Genomic DNA, 16,533 nt, shown 5'->3' on the forward strand with positions numbered 1-16,533 from the left:
GTGGCATGTGCCCACCTAATTCTCCTGGAGAAGCCACACCAAAAATAACTACGGAAGCTTATTTAAAGTGCCTACTTGACACGGTAAAATAAGAATATGCTAATTCATCTTTTACTCATACATATGAAATAAATGGCTCCATTCTCAAAAAAAATTAGAACATAATTGGGTGAAACATATTTCTTTAAACCTCAGATATAAAAAACTTAACTGGAACCCTTATTTGCAACTTTATAAGTAGAATGAACCAATGTATGTATTAACTTAAATTGCAGAATTTGTGCAAAATTATTTGTTGAATTAGACTCTATATTTTACCATTTTCCATTCACTCCATAGTTCTAAGCTATCCCAAGAGAAAATGCTGCAGTAATATTGGCTATTTTGTGTTTTCACATCAGACTTTGTTAAAATTTGTACCTCATTCAATGCTTATTTACCTGCTCTCTAATGATTCCAATTTGAAAACTGATGAGATCAATTTATAACACTACAACATCTTGAAATTTCAAATATGGCTTCCCATGCAATGAAAAAGATTTCTCTCTATCTCTATCAATATATACATATACTCACACCTAGATATCACACACTATACTCAATGAATGTAAATTGCACTCATAAACATGTACCATGAAATAAAGATGAATAGTTTTACTCATGCCATACATATTCAAAATTTGTCAAATGTTTAATACCTTGAATGAAAAAATGCCCCAGTGGGAATCCGACACCTGAGAGAGAGGATAACTTTGTAACTTTGTAATAATAGATAAATGCCATACATATTGTATTTCATTATCATATAAATTGAGGATGTGTGTAATTCAAAATAGTCCCTAACGCTATTAGATCACACAATTAAATTCACATAAGAAGTCAAAGTTCTGCATCATGGTGAGTTTACCAACAAATTGGTAATTTGAGAACAGGTGGTATGAATCAGCAAAAGATACTTCAGTTTGGCTAGTGCTTCATCTTCTACAACCCTAAAAGAGTCGAAGAGAAACATTTTTATTTTATCTCTTTATAATCTTAATCATTTATTTGCGACTATGCATATATCCAAAAAGTAGTACCTATCATTTTGAGACACCCCAGCTGGAACTTCTTGTTGTAAAGTGCCACTTTGTTTTTCCAAATGATGCAGGAATTCCTCTGTCTCCTTTTGAATTCTGGCATAGAATACATTAGCTGGAATAATAAATATGAAATTTAGTCATGAGTTGTCATCAAGAGCAAAAAAAGTCGTTAACATGGAGTCTCATATTTTGAGTGTTAGTGCGAATTTCATAAATGATACACTATATAAGAAGGTTGTTGCAACTAATCAATACATCCCACGTGTACATTGAATGTACCTGTACTTCTAGCTGCATTGCAAAAGAGTTGCCTGTTATCAAGGTCCCAGTCTGTTAAAGGTAATTGTGAAGAAAAGGATAAATTTTCCCTTTTAAAAGACATTCCATGATTTTCTAGGTGCTCTCTGGAAATTAAAACGATAGAAAAACATTTTCATTTCAAATAACTGAAATTTGTGACGATTTGTATTTCATCACGATTATTATTTTGTTACTTGTCAATTTCTTTGGCTGGAGCGTGCTTAGACATGCCAACATCTGAAGTATTCATGAAATTCTGGATGTCTCCAATGCTATTACGGAGGAAAAATATGCATGTGTATATGCTATATATATGTATATGCTATTTATATATATATATATATATATATATATATATATATATATATATATATATATATATATATATATATATATATATATATATGCATATATAGCATATATAAAACACATTTTACTGCAATCACTGCATTTCATAAAAGTTGATAATTAATATAATCAAAGGTTAAATTAGAAATGGAATCGCAGAGTTCACTTTCATTCATTGCGAAATTAATTGCTTCCATAATTAGTACTAACCGCTTTATAAATCGTTTATCATAACACCATGTTAAGTTAATAGAAATATGGCTCCAACAAAATCAAGGAAGGATAATTTGTGTAACTGAAATTAACAGTGGGAATTCCACTCATCAGAGTGACAAAAATGTGTTATAAATACTCCAGTCTCTTTTAAAAGCACGCACAGATGACCTATATGGGCAATTCAGTTTGCGTGGGTTACCTTGATGAAACCGTTGAACCGAGCGCCATTCTGCAACGTCATACTCTAGATCTAAGGCACATAACTACGCAACCCCCAGAAATTTGATCACCGCCATTATAATTTACTCTACTTATTAAAAGGCTATGCATTCGAAAAACTAAATGAACAATAAAAATATGCCTTTTTATTTTATCAATACAACCTAATTTTCTTTTTCGATGTTTTATTTTTTCGTCGACGAGTGCATGCAAGCCAAATATAAAATTGAACTTGTTACGAATGAAAGAGCGCGACAACATAACAGTTAGGAATTTTTTATGCATTACATTTCGGAAACTTGTGAAGTATTCATAGGAAAGGCGTCACAACGAAAATCGTTGTGGGAGTTCTTATTCATTAGTAGTACGTTTTACATCTGTGGTTGGCAACCCTAGTACGTTTTACATCTGTGGTTGGCAACCCCGGCAAGCATAGAAGGAACTGCTGTCTTTGTTTTTCTCAAGAGGACCATATTTCGGCGTCATTCTCATTACTTTTTTTGGTTTCTTGACCTTTTCCTTACTCTTTAAGAGTCCGCAATATACATTTGTTGATAGTGGATGGAACCTTATTTTTGATCTCAACATCAATATTTGGCACATTTCTCTTGGTGTCCTTAGAACAACTCTGAAATGGCCCTTGTGATATCTCAAGAGACTTTTGAAAATGCCGTCAGGGAAAACATTGAGGAATTTCAAATGAGTCCAGAAGAAGCGGTGAAAGATGCTGTCAATCAGTTCAAAGCTCAGGTATTTACTTTCACGCGTCAAATAAACTTTATCCACAGTTTGGTAAACTGATATTGGGCATTATTGGTCATCTTATTTGAAAACTAAAAAGCATTTGTTCTTGATGAAATTTTTCTCTATATCACCTTGCTTTTCAAACAAAGCTAATTTGTAAAGGTATAAAACCTTTTTATATCCCATAGCTAAAAGTTCACTCTTAAATTGCAACCACTTTAGCAAGTCTATCTGGTTCACTATCCAGTGGGACATGTAGATATGGTCTTATTTCATGTGTGTCCTCTAATTTCAGTAGCTATACTCTAATATTTCCACGCAGCACACCCACTACTTAAATAGGGAACAATTAAGAGGGCATCTGCTAACATTTTTAGAATTTTACTCATGGGGTGTTTGGGTAGGAATTTATTGACTGTGACATAAAAGTTTGGAATTACTTTGTATGATTTGGTAGCAAAGCTTGAGTCTCATTTCAGTTTGGCAAATTTACTTCCTTTATGCTTAATGGACGACCACTTTCAAAATCATTAAATCTCTGAAATTCGCTTACACAATGGGATTTATTTAAATTGGTAGCTGTGAGATACACTGCCCCATTAAATGATACTGTGAGTTGGGATGTATTTTTTTCTGATTTATAAACTGGCTTAAGAGGTCACTTCGTAGTCATATGGAAATAATTTTCCAAATAATGTGTCTAATTTTATTCTCCCAAAGATAAACCATCCAAAGGTGTGGTACTTTCAAAGCATCAATTGTATGTATGAGTGAACTTGTTGCAAAGGTGCATTGCAAATGAGTTTATGTACGCATAATTTCTTTTTATGTGAATCATTCTATTTATATATCTTAGATATATATTTACAATGTGGCTCAGAGACAAAAATTATTATTGCATGATTACAATTGGAGAATAACCTCTGGGGATCAGGGTGATACCATGGCTAATGTACAGGCCACTGAGAGGGCCTTGGTTCAAATCCTGGAGACAAATATTTTTCAGCGGTATCCGGAACCCTACTTGAGGTGCTTTATGGAGAGCACTTAGAGTATGACGTCCGTCAAATAGGATGATAGACTGTGCCTTGGCTCCTGTCAACAAGAGAAGGCTAATGCCGATATCGGGTTGCTTTCCACCCTTCCTTTCCCATTCATCCCTAATGGTGCAAATGATCTTGGCTGTTGGTTGCCTATCTTAAAAACTACTACTAGAATAGCTCCCTGGTTCATGGCCTACTCACCACCAATATTCTAAGCCAGTATTTTACTTCTTCCAATTTCATTGCTGTCATGTTGTCAACATCAAATTTTAAATCATCATACACTTAATTATTATCATTACTTTAATGAAAAACATTTTTAGGGGAGTTTAGAAAGCTCCCAATCAGGAATTGTCTTACATGTATTATGAAATGCAACTGGGTGGTGGTGAAATGTGCAAAACGTACTGAATTCCTTAATAATTTTTTACAGGGTGTTGACCTGAGTAATATTGTCATGTCATCCCCTGAAGATAATGATTCGGAAAAACTGAAGAATATTATTGATCAAATAGAAAAAGCAATTCAGAATGATGCATACAATTCAGAAGATTTTATAACCAATCTCAGTGAACTTAAAGATGAATGTGGCAAAGATATAGCCCACAGAGTCCTTGCTGGAAAACTGAATTCTTATGGAATTTTGGTAGAATTAGCCAAAAGCCTTAATGGAAATAAACCAATATTCGCTGTTTTATCCACTCTAACTACATTGATGACGGGGCAACCTGATCTTCTCGATGAAAATGGAATGAATCTGATTCTCTCACTTCTTAAAATGAAAAATGTGGATTTGTACCAGCCCACCTTAATTTGGATGAAACAATGCATTATTAAGCATGAGCAGAATCGGCAAGCCCTAATGGAAACTGAAATACCACCAATTTTAGTTGCCATGTTGGCTGATGAAACTACTCCTAGAGTTGTGGTGCGAGAGGCATGCAAAGTCTGCCAAGCATTGGTTTTAGATGATGATATTCGAGTGCCTTATGGCAAGGCCCATGAACATTGTAGAATTTTGGCTGGCGATTGTAATATTTTGGATATTCTAACCAGCTTATTGTCACGTAAGTTAATTATGTATTCTATTCTTCTGCTATGATTTATCGCATATGTTACTATTACTTACTTAAAGTGCAGTCAAGCCTAGCAAAGCAAATTTTATTTTATCCTTAAAGTGGAAATTATTTTACAAAAAGTTTTGGGGAGGTTGGTAGCTTGGTAGTGAAAATTTTTCAAAATTAAATACTGTTTTCCTGATCTGCTTTAATGCATTTTACCAAAATATCTCCTCTCTTCAGTTTCGATGTGTATTAAAGGACTGAGAATCGAGTTATTCAATGCAAAAAGAAATAGGGTAAAAATAACTTTGCATCCATTTCCACCATATTAATTTCACCACCTGGTTTATAGATGTTGTCATCTTCAGTTTTGAGAATTTTATGATGAAACTAAGTTGTAAAATAAAAATTACTAAGCGATGTTAATTCCTCAGAATGCATGTAAAACACTTCCACCAAGTGAAATTTGAAAACAATTTTTTTATGTAAAATACAAGGTTTGTAGTGAAAATGGATGCAAAGTTACTTCTACTCAATATTCATAATTTTCATCAATTGATTGCCTAGCCTGTCAATCTTAGCAATGCACAGATATCATATGCAAGACTTAATTCTCCATGCACCCTCTGTAATAACCGTCCTATCAAATCTTAGGCAAATTACATAATTTAAATACTCGTTCACTGAAATACCAACAAGTTCAATAATAAGGTCTCTCAAGGATTTTTAATATAATAGTCTATGGTGAAGCTTCACATTTCTGACCTCTGCAGGTCTTTTTTTCTAGTCGGAAGATTGTTAACATCTGAGATTTACACATGCACAAGAGTTCGTAAATATGCTTTTATAGACATTGGTCCTTGACCTGTGTGGGATGAGGTAGGCAGGAGAATAAATGGTGGGAGTAACAAATGGATAATTTTTATTCATTAAAGTGATTTACATGTGTCTGATTTTGAGGCCAGTCCATATTAAATTGTTTGGATTGTTCTGTTTTTTTAAATTTCTTATGATTCTCAGATGTCCTTTAGTGAAAAGGTGTAAAATAAAGCTATAACTTAAGATGAAATCTGATATGAATAAAGATGAAATATGATTGATATCGTGTCGACAGTAACAATTTCTGTAAAATTGTACATGATTGAAAGACTTGAACTTCATGGTTATCTTTAATTATGGCTGCGCACACTCAAAGATTTTAATTCATTAAATTCAACGCAGGAGGCAAGGCTTATGTAGTTTCCTTTGCATGAAATACTGCCCCAATAGAACTGAGACGAGCAGTAGGAAAGAATTCACAGAGGAGGACCGAATCAGTTAGAATAGGGTCTTAGAATGTTAGGATGATGTTGAGGGCAGGAAAATTGGAAAATATAAAACAGGAGGTGATGAAAGGAAATATGGGTTTTTTGTGGCTTTGCAAGGTGAACTGAAAGAGTATTGGGGATATTGAGACATAAGACTCAAGGTTCGGTGTTCCTCACATTTCTCTGTCCTTGTCTTCTTTGGTATCGCAATCATCACACTCCTTTGAAAGTCTTCCATCTTTGTAGCTATCTTTGATTATTCCATACGGATTGTTCTTGGCTTTGTTTCCGAGTGCCGTGATGATGTCTCCATCAATTTTGTCTTCTCCAGGAGCTTTATTTTTCTTAAGGTCTTTTTCTGCTCTTTCGAATACGCTCCTCAGTATGTATGGGCCCTGGTTTTCGTTATCCGTTTCACTCTCGTCCTTCATCAGGTTTTCTTCCAGCAGCCTCGAATCATGGTAGAGTTCTTCAATGTATTGCTTCCATCTATTGCCTATATCTTCACTTTCTATTGGTGTATCCCTATTTACATCCCTGATGTTGTTGCTTTTCATTTTCCTTTCTCCAAAATACTTCTTCGCCAGTGTGTATGCTATATCAGTATTCCCCTTCTTCGTAGCCTTTCCTCATCATCATTCCTGGCATTCTTGTATTTTCTTTCCATGGTTTCTTCATGTGGGCTCTTTTTCTCACCAGTTGCTCTTCTACAATTTCTGTGATTGCCCTCTTCAGTTCATCTCATCTCTCTTCAGTGTTTCTTTCTCCTTCATCACCTAGTTTACTGTCAATGGCCGTGGCGAATCTTTCTTTGTTGCATATTTCCGCCAGCAATTTTGAGTCCCACCTTGGCTCTTGTTTTGTCTTCTTAATTTTCATGTGGGAAAGTTGGCTCTCCATGATTAATAGGTTGTAATGGCTATTTATGTCTGCACTGGGGTAGCTCTTGCACTGCTTCATCTGATTCTTGTATCTCCTTCTTACTAGTATGTAGTCTTTGGTACCTTGAGATATTCCCTGGCATCTTCCATGTGTACCTCCATCGTCGATGTGGTTCAAAGAGGGTGTTAGCTAATACCATATTTTTCTCATTGCAGAACTCGACAAGTCTTTCTCCTTTGGCATTCCGTTTTCCCAGTCCAAAATTTCTGGCGCTTCATCCCTCTTTTCCTTCTCCTACGACTGCGTTCCAGTCTCTCATTATGATGGGATTTTCTTTCCCCTTCACCTGTCTGAGGACTTCTTCCATTTGCTCTTAAACTTCTATTTCTTCTTCTGTACGGTTAGACGTCAGCATGTATACTTGCACGATCACGGTGTCTGTGGGCTCTCCTTTCAGCTTCACCATCAGAATTCTCTCGTTGTATGGCTATATTGCCTATACTCTTGTGCCCCATTCTTTTATCAGTATGATGCCAACGCCTGCGATCCTCTGGTCGTCTCTCGAGTATATATCTCGATATCCATTGCTCCATCCATCTAGTAGTTGTCTCCTCCCATCCACTTGATCTCGCTAACTCCCAGGATGTCTATACCCAGCCTCTCCATTTCTATCTTGGTGTTCTCCAGCTTTCTGCCCACCCCTATACCACTCTATACTGTCCTTACATTCATGTCCTGTCTTTCCTGACTGATGTGCCCTTCCCTGTAGTCCCCACCTGGAGATCTGATTGGGATACCATTTTACCTCCAGAATATTTTACTGGGAAGGATGCCATCATGTCATAAATAAGTGGCTGCATCTCCTTGGGAGACTGACGTAGTGGTTTCCTGTTGCCTTCCACATCACAGTACCTCTGCTGATTCTGTGAACTTTACTCTCACTCGAAGCTGTTGATGTCGGACCAATCTCCTTGATGCCTTCTACTAAGAGCTGCTTCCTCTCAGTAGTAGGGTCATTTTTTTGTGTTGCATTTAAAAGTTGTCAATGGTAAATATTTTCTGACAAAATAGTCAGAAAGACATTCTCTGTGCTATGGTCTCAAACCCGCGACCCTCGGTATGAGAGTCGAACACGCTATCTCTGGTCCACCCTGGTCCCTAGTGTAGGGATAGGATGTTAATATTAGCTGTGAAAGCTGGACCAACAAATTTGATTCATATGCAGATCTACATGCCACCTAGTAATTAGTATAGGGAGGAAGTACAGTGAATGTTGTTAACTAGAAGAAATGATTGCAGAGGTTCCTGGAATGAAACATTTGATAATGATCTAAGGATCGTTTCTAGACTCAGGGTGCTAAAATACAATTGAATAGTTTATTAGCACAATTAATTAGTGTTGTTGTTTTGAGAAAGTAAAAAACATTTGGGATTCACTTAATGTTGGTAATTCTTTCACTTGGATTTAGGTTACAAAGATGACCATCCTACTATTATGGAGATCATATCAACCATGACTTGTTTGGCTGTTAGAAATGAATTCTGCCTTGCTGTCCATAATGCAGGTGGACTTCAATTGGTGTTGGACATATTGGTGTCATTTCCTGAAAATGATGTAAGTTAAAGATCAGCTACTTAGTTATCGTCAGATATGTTTTTTTTATTCAAGGGAATTTGGGGAACTGGATTTGGGGACTTTGAGGATTCATTTCAAAATTACAAAATCTCTTCATAAAACATATTTCATCCTAAAATGAAAAGATGATGTAATTAATAGCCATGTTTGTGTAATCAAAGAAACTGTAGGATGTGTTGTGTCAATAGCTTTAACAGAGCTACCTGCTAGTTAATTTGCATTTACCCTATTTTCCACCCCCAGCTCTGGCTCTCCATCCATGCCACATCTTCCTTCTTTTATCAGTAAATTCTCTAATCATTTCAACCCTCTTCAGTGGATCAAATGAAATCCTCTGCAAACAAGAAGTAAAATGTGTATATTCATAGGACTGAAGTTGGCCTGATCACTGCTTCTTTAGTACCCTGCAAGCTACCGATAGGGTGTGTGGCAGCGGGTGAATACGCACCAGACTAATTTTGACCTGAAAATTTTACCCCTACCACAGGTAGACAATGCTGCTCCTCTATCTTGCACGTGATCCAATTCGGCAATCGATTCTACTTCATAAGGATCCCATATATTAGCAGCATATTCTAAATGAGGCCTTACTAGAAAAAGATAATATTTCTCTTTAACCTTTTCTTTATCTTTTCCCAGTACTCTTCTAAAAAAGTCTACCCTTATCAGCCCTTCCACCCTGTGAAGTTTGTAGTGCATTGGGAGGGATTTAGAGCATCAGCAAATTGTTTCCTGGTTATCAAGTTTAACATTAATGGAGTTAGTTATTCCTGCTACATTTTAATTTATGGATTCATAATGGGAATATGTCATAAGACTATTGATACATAGTGATGTATGTAGTTGATAAACTATTACTGTTGGTTGGATTATTTCTATTTCTCATGATTTTTCATAAATGGCACTGGATGTACATGGGCAAATTAAGAAGACATTTGCTAGTTCCTAGATCCAGGTTTGAGTGAACTTTAGATTTTGTTGGTATTAATTGATCGCTTAAGTATTGAAATGGAAAGGAAAAAGATGTCAATCTGTTTGTGTTTGTTAATATTGGTTCGTTGGTTTTAATCTAGTTTCACAAACACAATAAAATTGGCATTTCTGCAGAATGACTTCATCTCCTGTATTTCTTGTCTTGAAAAATATTCAATTTAAGTATTTTCTATATTTCAGAAATTGGCTCGACAAAGCATGAAGCTTTTGAAAAGCCTTGCCGGAAATGATGATCTCAAAAAGTACATTGGTGATGCTGGTGTCCTCCCTGTGGTTGCATCTTCCATGACCAGGCATGAGGTAAGGAGGTTAAGTTCATTCTTGTAGAAAATCTTTGCTACTGCAATGACCGTCGATCCTGACAAGTTCCAAGTGACACATACATTTGTAATTTAGTAGTAAGTGATCAAATAGTTAGTGGGTAGGCCTTTCAAGCATTTATATGTATGTATGTGTTCTCAAAAAATAGAGAGGTCTGGGTATCAAAAATTGGTGAGTTAGCTAGTGTGCTGACTTCTTATTCTAAATGCTGGGTTTAAATCTCAGTGATGGTAAATTTTTACATGGTATTTCCCTATTTGGGAGCTGAGTGGAGACCACTTCTAGTTCATGAGTCTATTTGATAAATTCAGATACAATTAATTTTATTTGGTTTAGATGTTTTCAATCCTAGGGCATCTCTTGTCAAGAGTGTACTAATGTTATGTGTTCTAATGTTTGAAAGAGAGATCTGAGGTACACCTCCACTTCTGAGTTTCTTGAGTGACTGCTACCCTCAGGCCACATCCCACTTATATACCCTACCAGTCACTAACAAATCGCTGGCCGCTTTGGTATAGGGAGGTAGGACGGTCTATAAGAGACGGTCAGCCGGATTCTCATTGGTGGAGATGTACCTCCAGGTCACAACATGTGACAAATTTCTTTATGATTTCAAGATACAATCTCTTAATATCTAACAAGTAAAATAACAGGCCTCTGCCCTTACTTAGAGCATGAACAACAGAGAGATTATCACAATGCACCATTATATTAGTTTGTTCTGGAAGTGCCAAGATTGCATGCGTCGCTGCCATGAGGGCTGCCACTTCTTCCACCTCATAGATGGGTTTCTCCTCGCTGAAGGGCCACATTTCCACAATGTCTAGATATGGTATCACCCATGCTGCCTGAAACCACCTGGCATTAGATTATACATCGGTCTGAAATACAAAGGCCGCGAAGTGCCTGGTCTTATGCCAGACTTGATAAGTCCATAATTCTTCTGCCCATCTCGTGTTCCGGCAGGTAAAAGCGTTCATCAAGAAAGAGGGCAGTTTTAATGTGTACACGCACCAGGATATGTATCCCACAACTTTCAGGATATCGGATAGCCTGATATTTTTGATCACATCAATTATATACCTGACCCAATGCAATGTGCCGTTTGTTAATTTTAGGGTCATTTCACACGTATTTATTTTCACTCCTAGATACTTAAGAACTTGTGTGGGCTCTAATACACTTTTACCTAGGTTGATGGATATTCCTAACTCTTGTTGTAGAAAAGATGTAGATGTAGATGAATGTTGATATCAGGTTCACCTACAGATTTGCTCGGCCTTCTGATATCCAACCTACCTCAAATGCCCTCAATGACTCTAATGGCTTCAGTAATCAGTTATTTCTCTTAATATTAAATGACTCTGCTTTGTTGTGAAGTAAAGTAAGGATTATGACAAAAAAGGCTTGTAGTCTTACCTTTTGAGAAGCATTAAAAAAATCGTTTGATTTGTGTGTACATTCTTTTTTTCTGTGAGCTTTTTCTTGTGGATTTTGGTTTGAATAAGGTGTGACAAACAGCATGTCACTGTCAGGTAGGGTGGAAGGGCAATCAATATCCCATAGATTTAAATTCATGGCTTGATACAGCTGTGCATGGGAGGTAGTGTCACTTCCATTCTCATTGGTGCAGTGTGAGTGCTCAATGTCATCCATTTGGCAGGGAGGTAACTTGAGCAATTTAAGTGAATGAACAGCTACTGAAACATCCCAAATCATGAGCCAAGCTAGGCACTCTGGAAGCATTGAAGGATTAAGTGAGCAGCATTGAATGAGGGGATAATTGTATTGATTTGAGGGGGAGTCAAATGAAAACCGTAAAAACTTAATAAGCATTTGATTTCATGCATCATTGGTCTGCAAGCTGACAGTACTGTTACCAATGCTCTAAAGAAAGACCTAACAGGTGGCAGCATACTACAAACAAGTGAAACCATGCTGCAGTACCAGTAGTAGTAGTATTTAGGGATTTAGGGGAGGCGACTTACAGCGACTTATATATATATATATATATATAAGCGACTTACAGACGACTTATATATATATATATATAAGTATATATATATATATATAAAATTTATATAATTATTATTATTATGTAATATTATTATTATATAATTATATATTATATATATAATTATATATATATATATATATATAAATAATATGCTCAGATTCGAATCCCGGGCATGTCCCTCTGGGCACCCTCAGCTTCACCCAAGCTATGTGATGTTTTGGGTACCAGATTTGCCTGGGAAATCATAAACAGCCCAGGGAAAGGAACTGGCCCCCCTACCCTAATATATGAATTTCACATGTTGTTGGGCTTAGTACGTGTTGGACTACCATCACCTACCAAACCGACCTTCGGGTTGATTACTGTGTCTATGGTTTTTTTTTATTTAAGTCATGTCTTAAGTATTGTTTTTCTTCAGTCATCAGCAGTAGTGGCTATTGCTGGATGCTCCCTGATTGCTGCTTTAACTCTGCGAAGTCCGGAGAACAGTATCAAGGCTCATGAGGCTGGAATTGAGGAGATTATTGTACAGATAATGAAGGTGCACTCTGGAAACCCTGAAGTTTTGGTAAGCTTAAGGACATAATACATTGAATTAATATAAGAATAGTTCTGTAAACTCAAAGTTGCATGTTCAAATGATGATATTTTGTGAAGTTACAGAGTTATAATTCAAATTTTTTCATGTAAAAACCATACCCTACAGCCAGGATTAATATATTGTTGTGTAGTTTCAATTCCTGTTAGTTAAAACTGTACTAAAACAATGTAGGATCAAACTGTAATTGTATTTTTATGTGCTTCTGAAAGGCATACAAAATGACAAGTTCTTGCCAGAAAATAAGTACATTAGCATATGTTTTGAAAAATCCATAAGAGAATATAATCAAAATAATCTTTTAATGAAGATGTTATACTACTTTAATCCTCTTAAAATAGTGATCTAATCTCCTGCCATGTGCTATTAAGTGATCTTATATGTGGCTTTGGTGATTCTAAGGATATATTGAGATTTTGTACATGAAAGAGAATGGACAAATTAGACTAAGGGATGTACAGAAACCTATGTAATAATTTAAATATAATTGAAATTTTAAAAAGTGTACGGAGTGAAAAATACATTCACCTAGTGCAGGGGTAGCAAACCTATGGCATGCAGAGCAATTATTTTGGCTTGCAGAGCTGGAAGGTGCTACAGGCAATTACACACACACTTTGGCACTCAATCGTTAAATGGTTTGCCATCCCTGATCTATTGGGAAGAAATATGATAATCATCATTCTGTGATTTTTATGTATAATGGTAATCTAAGTCTTCAGTTTTAAGGCAAGCAGTATAAGGTGATTTTCAATTTCTTATGGCATGCCAAACCCTTGAATTCCTTGTAATATATCTTTGGTATTTAAATTCATGGTAATTTAAAAAGTAAGTGGTTAGTGTCCAATGAATGTAAATCTAAATGCAGGAGTGAATTAGCATTTTTGAGTGAAAGTGGGAATGCATGCATCAAAGCAGTCCAGGGGTTATTGTCTTTTAATGCCGTTTTTATTGCAGCCTTTCCCTTCAGATCTCCCTTATAAGAGTTGTACACCAGTAATATTTGTATAATTTATGAAAACTTTCTCCCTTTTCATAGAGAATGGCCAGTTTAGCCATTCGTAATATGGTGAGTCGAAGCAGGGAATTGTGTCAGCATTTCATCAAACATGGAGTTGCAGAGCTACTGATGGATGCAATGCAGAGACATAAAATAACATGTGAAGCAAATGCAAAGGGAGCGCTCCGGGACCTTGGTTGCCCAGTGGACTTAAAAGAAGAGTGGAAAGGCAAATCCAAGACGCCATTGACTCAAAACTAATTCTGCTTGCATTTGAGCTTATCACCTTTCATCAAGTTAGAGCTTTAATCATTATCAATGTTTTATATTAACACTTAACAAGGTTTAATGAGAAAAAATTTATAACTTATTAATATTTATTGTTTTTAAAATGTAATGCATTTCTTGCTGGTGTTCACAACTTGCATTAAATTTTATGATGCATGAGCTAAAACAATGTGTGATGAATTTTGTGAAATAATTTTTTAAGGTTTTATATACAGCAGTTATTAATAAAAGTTTCTCACAAAAAAATGATTCGTAATTTGATTGATCAATTGATGCCTTGACTTGAGGGATCTGGGTTCGAATACCAGTCAAGGCAAATGATTTTTACACTCTGAAAATGTTGCATTGAATTGCACATTAGTGGATGACTCCGTTAAAAGTTACTGTTGTGGCATCTCCCGCAGTTTCTTTGGAATTTGTCAAGGTATAAACAGCATAAGTGTTTAAAAGTTGGCTTTAACCTCGTGGACTGTGGCGCGTCGTCGCGCACGACTACGAATGCCTGTGATATTGTATGTACGGTATTTCGTCACAACATCTTGTTCCTTTAAAAGCCCCAAAATTTTGGATGCCTTGATAGCTTAACTGACTAAAGCATTCGACCGGATATTGAGGGATCTGGGTTCGAATCCCAGTCAAGGCGAATGATTTTTACACTCGAAAATGTTGCATTGACTTTCAAATTAGTTTCTTTCTCGAAGGAATCCAAGTCACAGTTACCCTTATGTTTTCACACATGTATCATAGTCCTCTGTACCTGAATTTTAAATATTTGTAACCATATTTTCATCATATAAGAAATAGCTCATCGCACACGCTCGTGTAATGATGACTATCCATCAAAGAAAGAAATTCTTAGAAGATACCTTCACTGAAATCAGCATATATAATCTCCAACTGCGTATAAATAGCTTTAACAATGAACACCTTGGAAATGTACAATGAAAACTTTAAATTCAAATCACGAAAAGGTTATCTAGTAGCACGATATTATTTTTCCATTTTAATTGCCTTCAAGTAAATCAAATATTCACATGCTGGAAGTGATAAATACAAGGTCTGTTCAAAAAAAGATGACACTGTTTGAATAAATACTTGATTTTATTCATTGGCCTTTAATTATGCTTATCGCCTTCAAAATACAGCCCTTGGCTGCCAGTACAATGCTCCCAACATATTTTATAGCCTCTGAATGGAATGGTACTTTGAAAGCTTCTACCTGGAATGGAGGCTCCAAATGGAATTTTTCTTTCAGGATAGCCTTCAAATCTGCAGTACGATTTTGTTGGATGTCTTCAGTAGATTCAAGTCGGCATCCTTTCAAGCTGGATTTCAACTTATAAAATAGGAAAAAGTCTACTGGAGCAAGATCCAGAGAGTAGGTTGGCTGGGGGATCACTGGTGGGCTGTTTTTGGCCAAAAACTCAGTTACAATCAATTATGTGTGTGCCAGTGCCTTGCCATGATGAAAGCTAGGAGACTTGTTTTTCCTCATTTTTGGTGTATTCGGCAACATGACATGTATTAATCTTCTCATAACCTCTATGTAGTGCTGCCCATTCACTGTTAGTCCTTTGGGGACAAATTCATAATGAATAATCCTCCCCCAATCAAAGAAAGCAATCACCATCACGTTTGATCATGCTATCCAAGCTTTTACTGTGAAGACTGGGCTTTGATTTGTATATGATGACCATAAACCCCGGTTTCGTTGTCTTAAAGATTGTTTTTAAGAAGTTTCGGTTGTTGTTTGAACGATCAAGGAGTTCCTAGCTGATGTCAAGACTTTTTACCTCTGTTCATCCACTAACACTCTTGGCACAAATTTGTATGCGACATGCTGCATGCCCAAACTTTCTGTCAAAACAGTAAAGCAAGCATGTGCAAGGTCAGACAAGAATCACTGTTGCGTGGTGACAAGTCGAGATAAGGACATGAGCAAAGTGGTGTTCTACTTCTCACTAATACTGCTAGAAGGTGACACCTTACTGATTGTGATCCATCATGCAGTTTGCACATAGATGGATCAGTCTCATCTTTTTTATACAGACCTTGTATTGTACAAGGCTCTCCACCTAAACCCTCTATGACAAAGTAAATTGTGGATGGATTTAAAGGCTCATATTTTGAAATCATTAAAAAGGAATACTTTATCAAAACATGTATGCACAAAGTAAACAAGGAAAGTGAAGTGAAACTAGATGCTTGAGGCAAAAACACAGAGTCATGTCCTTCTTCCTCCAAATGCCTCCTCCATCTGTGTGATTAATTTTCTTAAAATATGCATTTGTGATACTAGTGTCAAATTTAGTTTGGATAGTTATCTACCAACATTTTGTATTTTTGTTTATTCCATAACAAAAAAATACAGGTACTTTTGACAAAAATTGCACAATTAAAGGAGTCTGTGTTTCAACTTAAAGTAACACGTCATTTGTTCACTGAGGCAAAGTTAACTCTAAAAATCTTCAGCAAAAA

The 16,533-nt window shown here is 36.1% G+C and overlaps 1 protein-coding gene across 1 annotated transcript; it reads left to right on the forward strand.

Moving 5' to 3' along the window:
• The first annotated feature begins 2,518 nt into the window (after positions 1-2,518).
• Positions 2,519-14,267, forward strand: LOC139700956 (armadillo repeat-containing protein 6 homolog). The gene is made up of 6 exons (XM_071599475.1): positions 2,519-2,915; positions 4,386-5,019; positions 8,672-8,817; positions 10,012-10,131; positions 12,588-12,737; positions 13,807-14,267. The coding sequence occupies exons 1-6, from the start codon at positions 2,799-2,801 to the stop codon at positions 14,026-14,028; spliced, it is 1,389 nt and encodes a 462-aa protein (XP_071455576.1). The 5' UTR covers positions 2,519-2,798; the 3' UTR covers positions 14,029-14,267.
• The last annotated feature ends 2,266 nt before the right edge of the window (positions 14,268-16,533 follow it).

Source organism: Hetaerina americana, unplaced genomic scaffold (genome assembly GCF_022747635.1).
Source record: "Hetaerina americana unplaced genomic scaffold, ioHetAmer1.1.p SCAF_1, whole genome shotgun sequence".
Classification (NCBI taxonomy): Eukaryota; Metazoa; Arthropoda; class Insecta; order Odonata; family Calopterygidae; genus Hetaerina; species Hetaerina americana.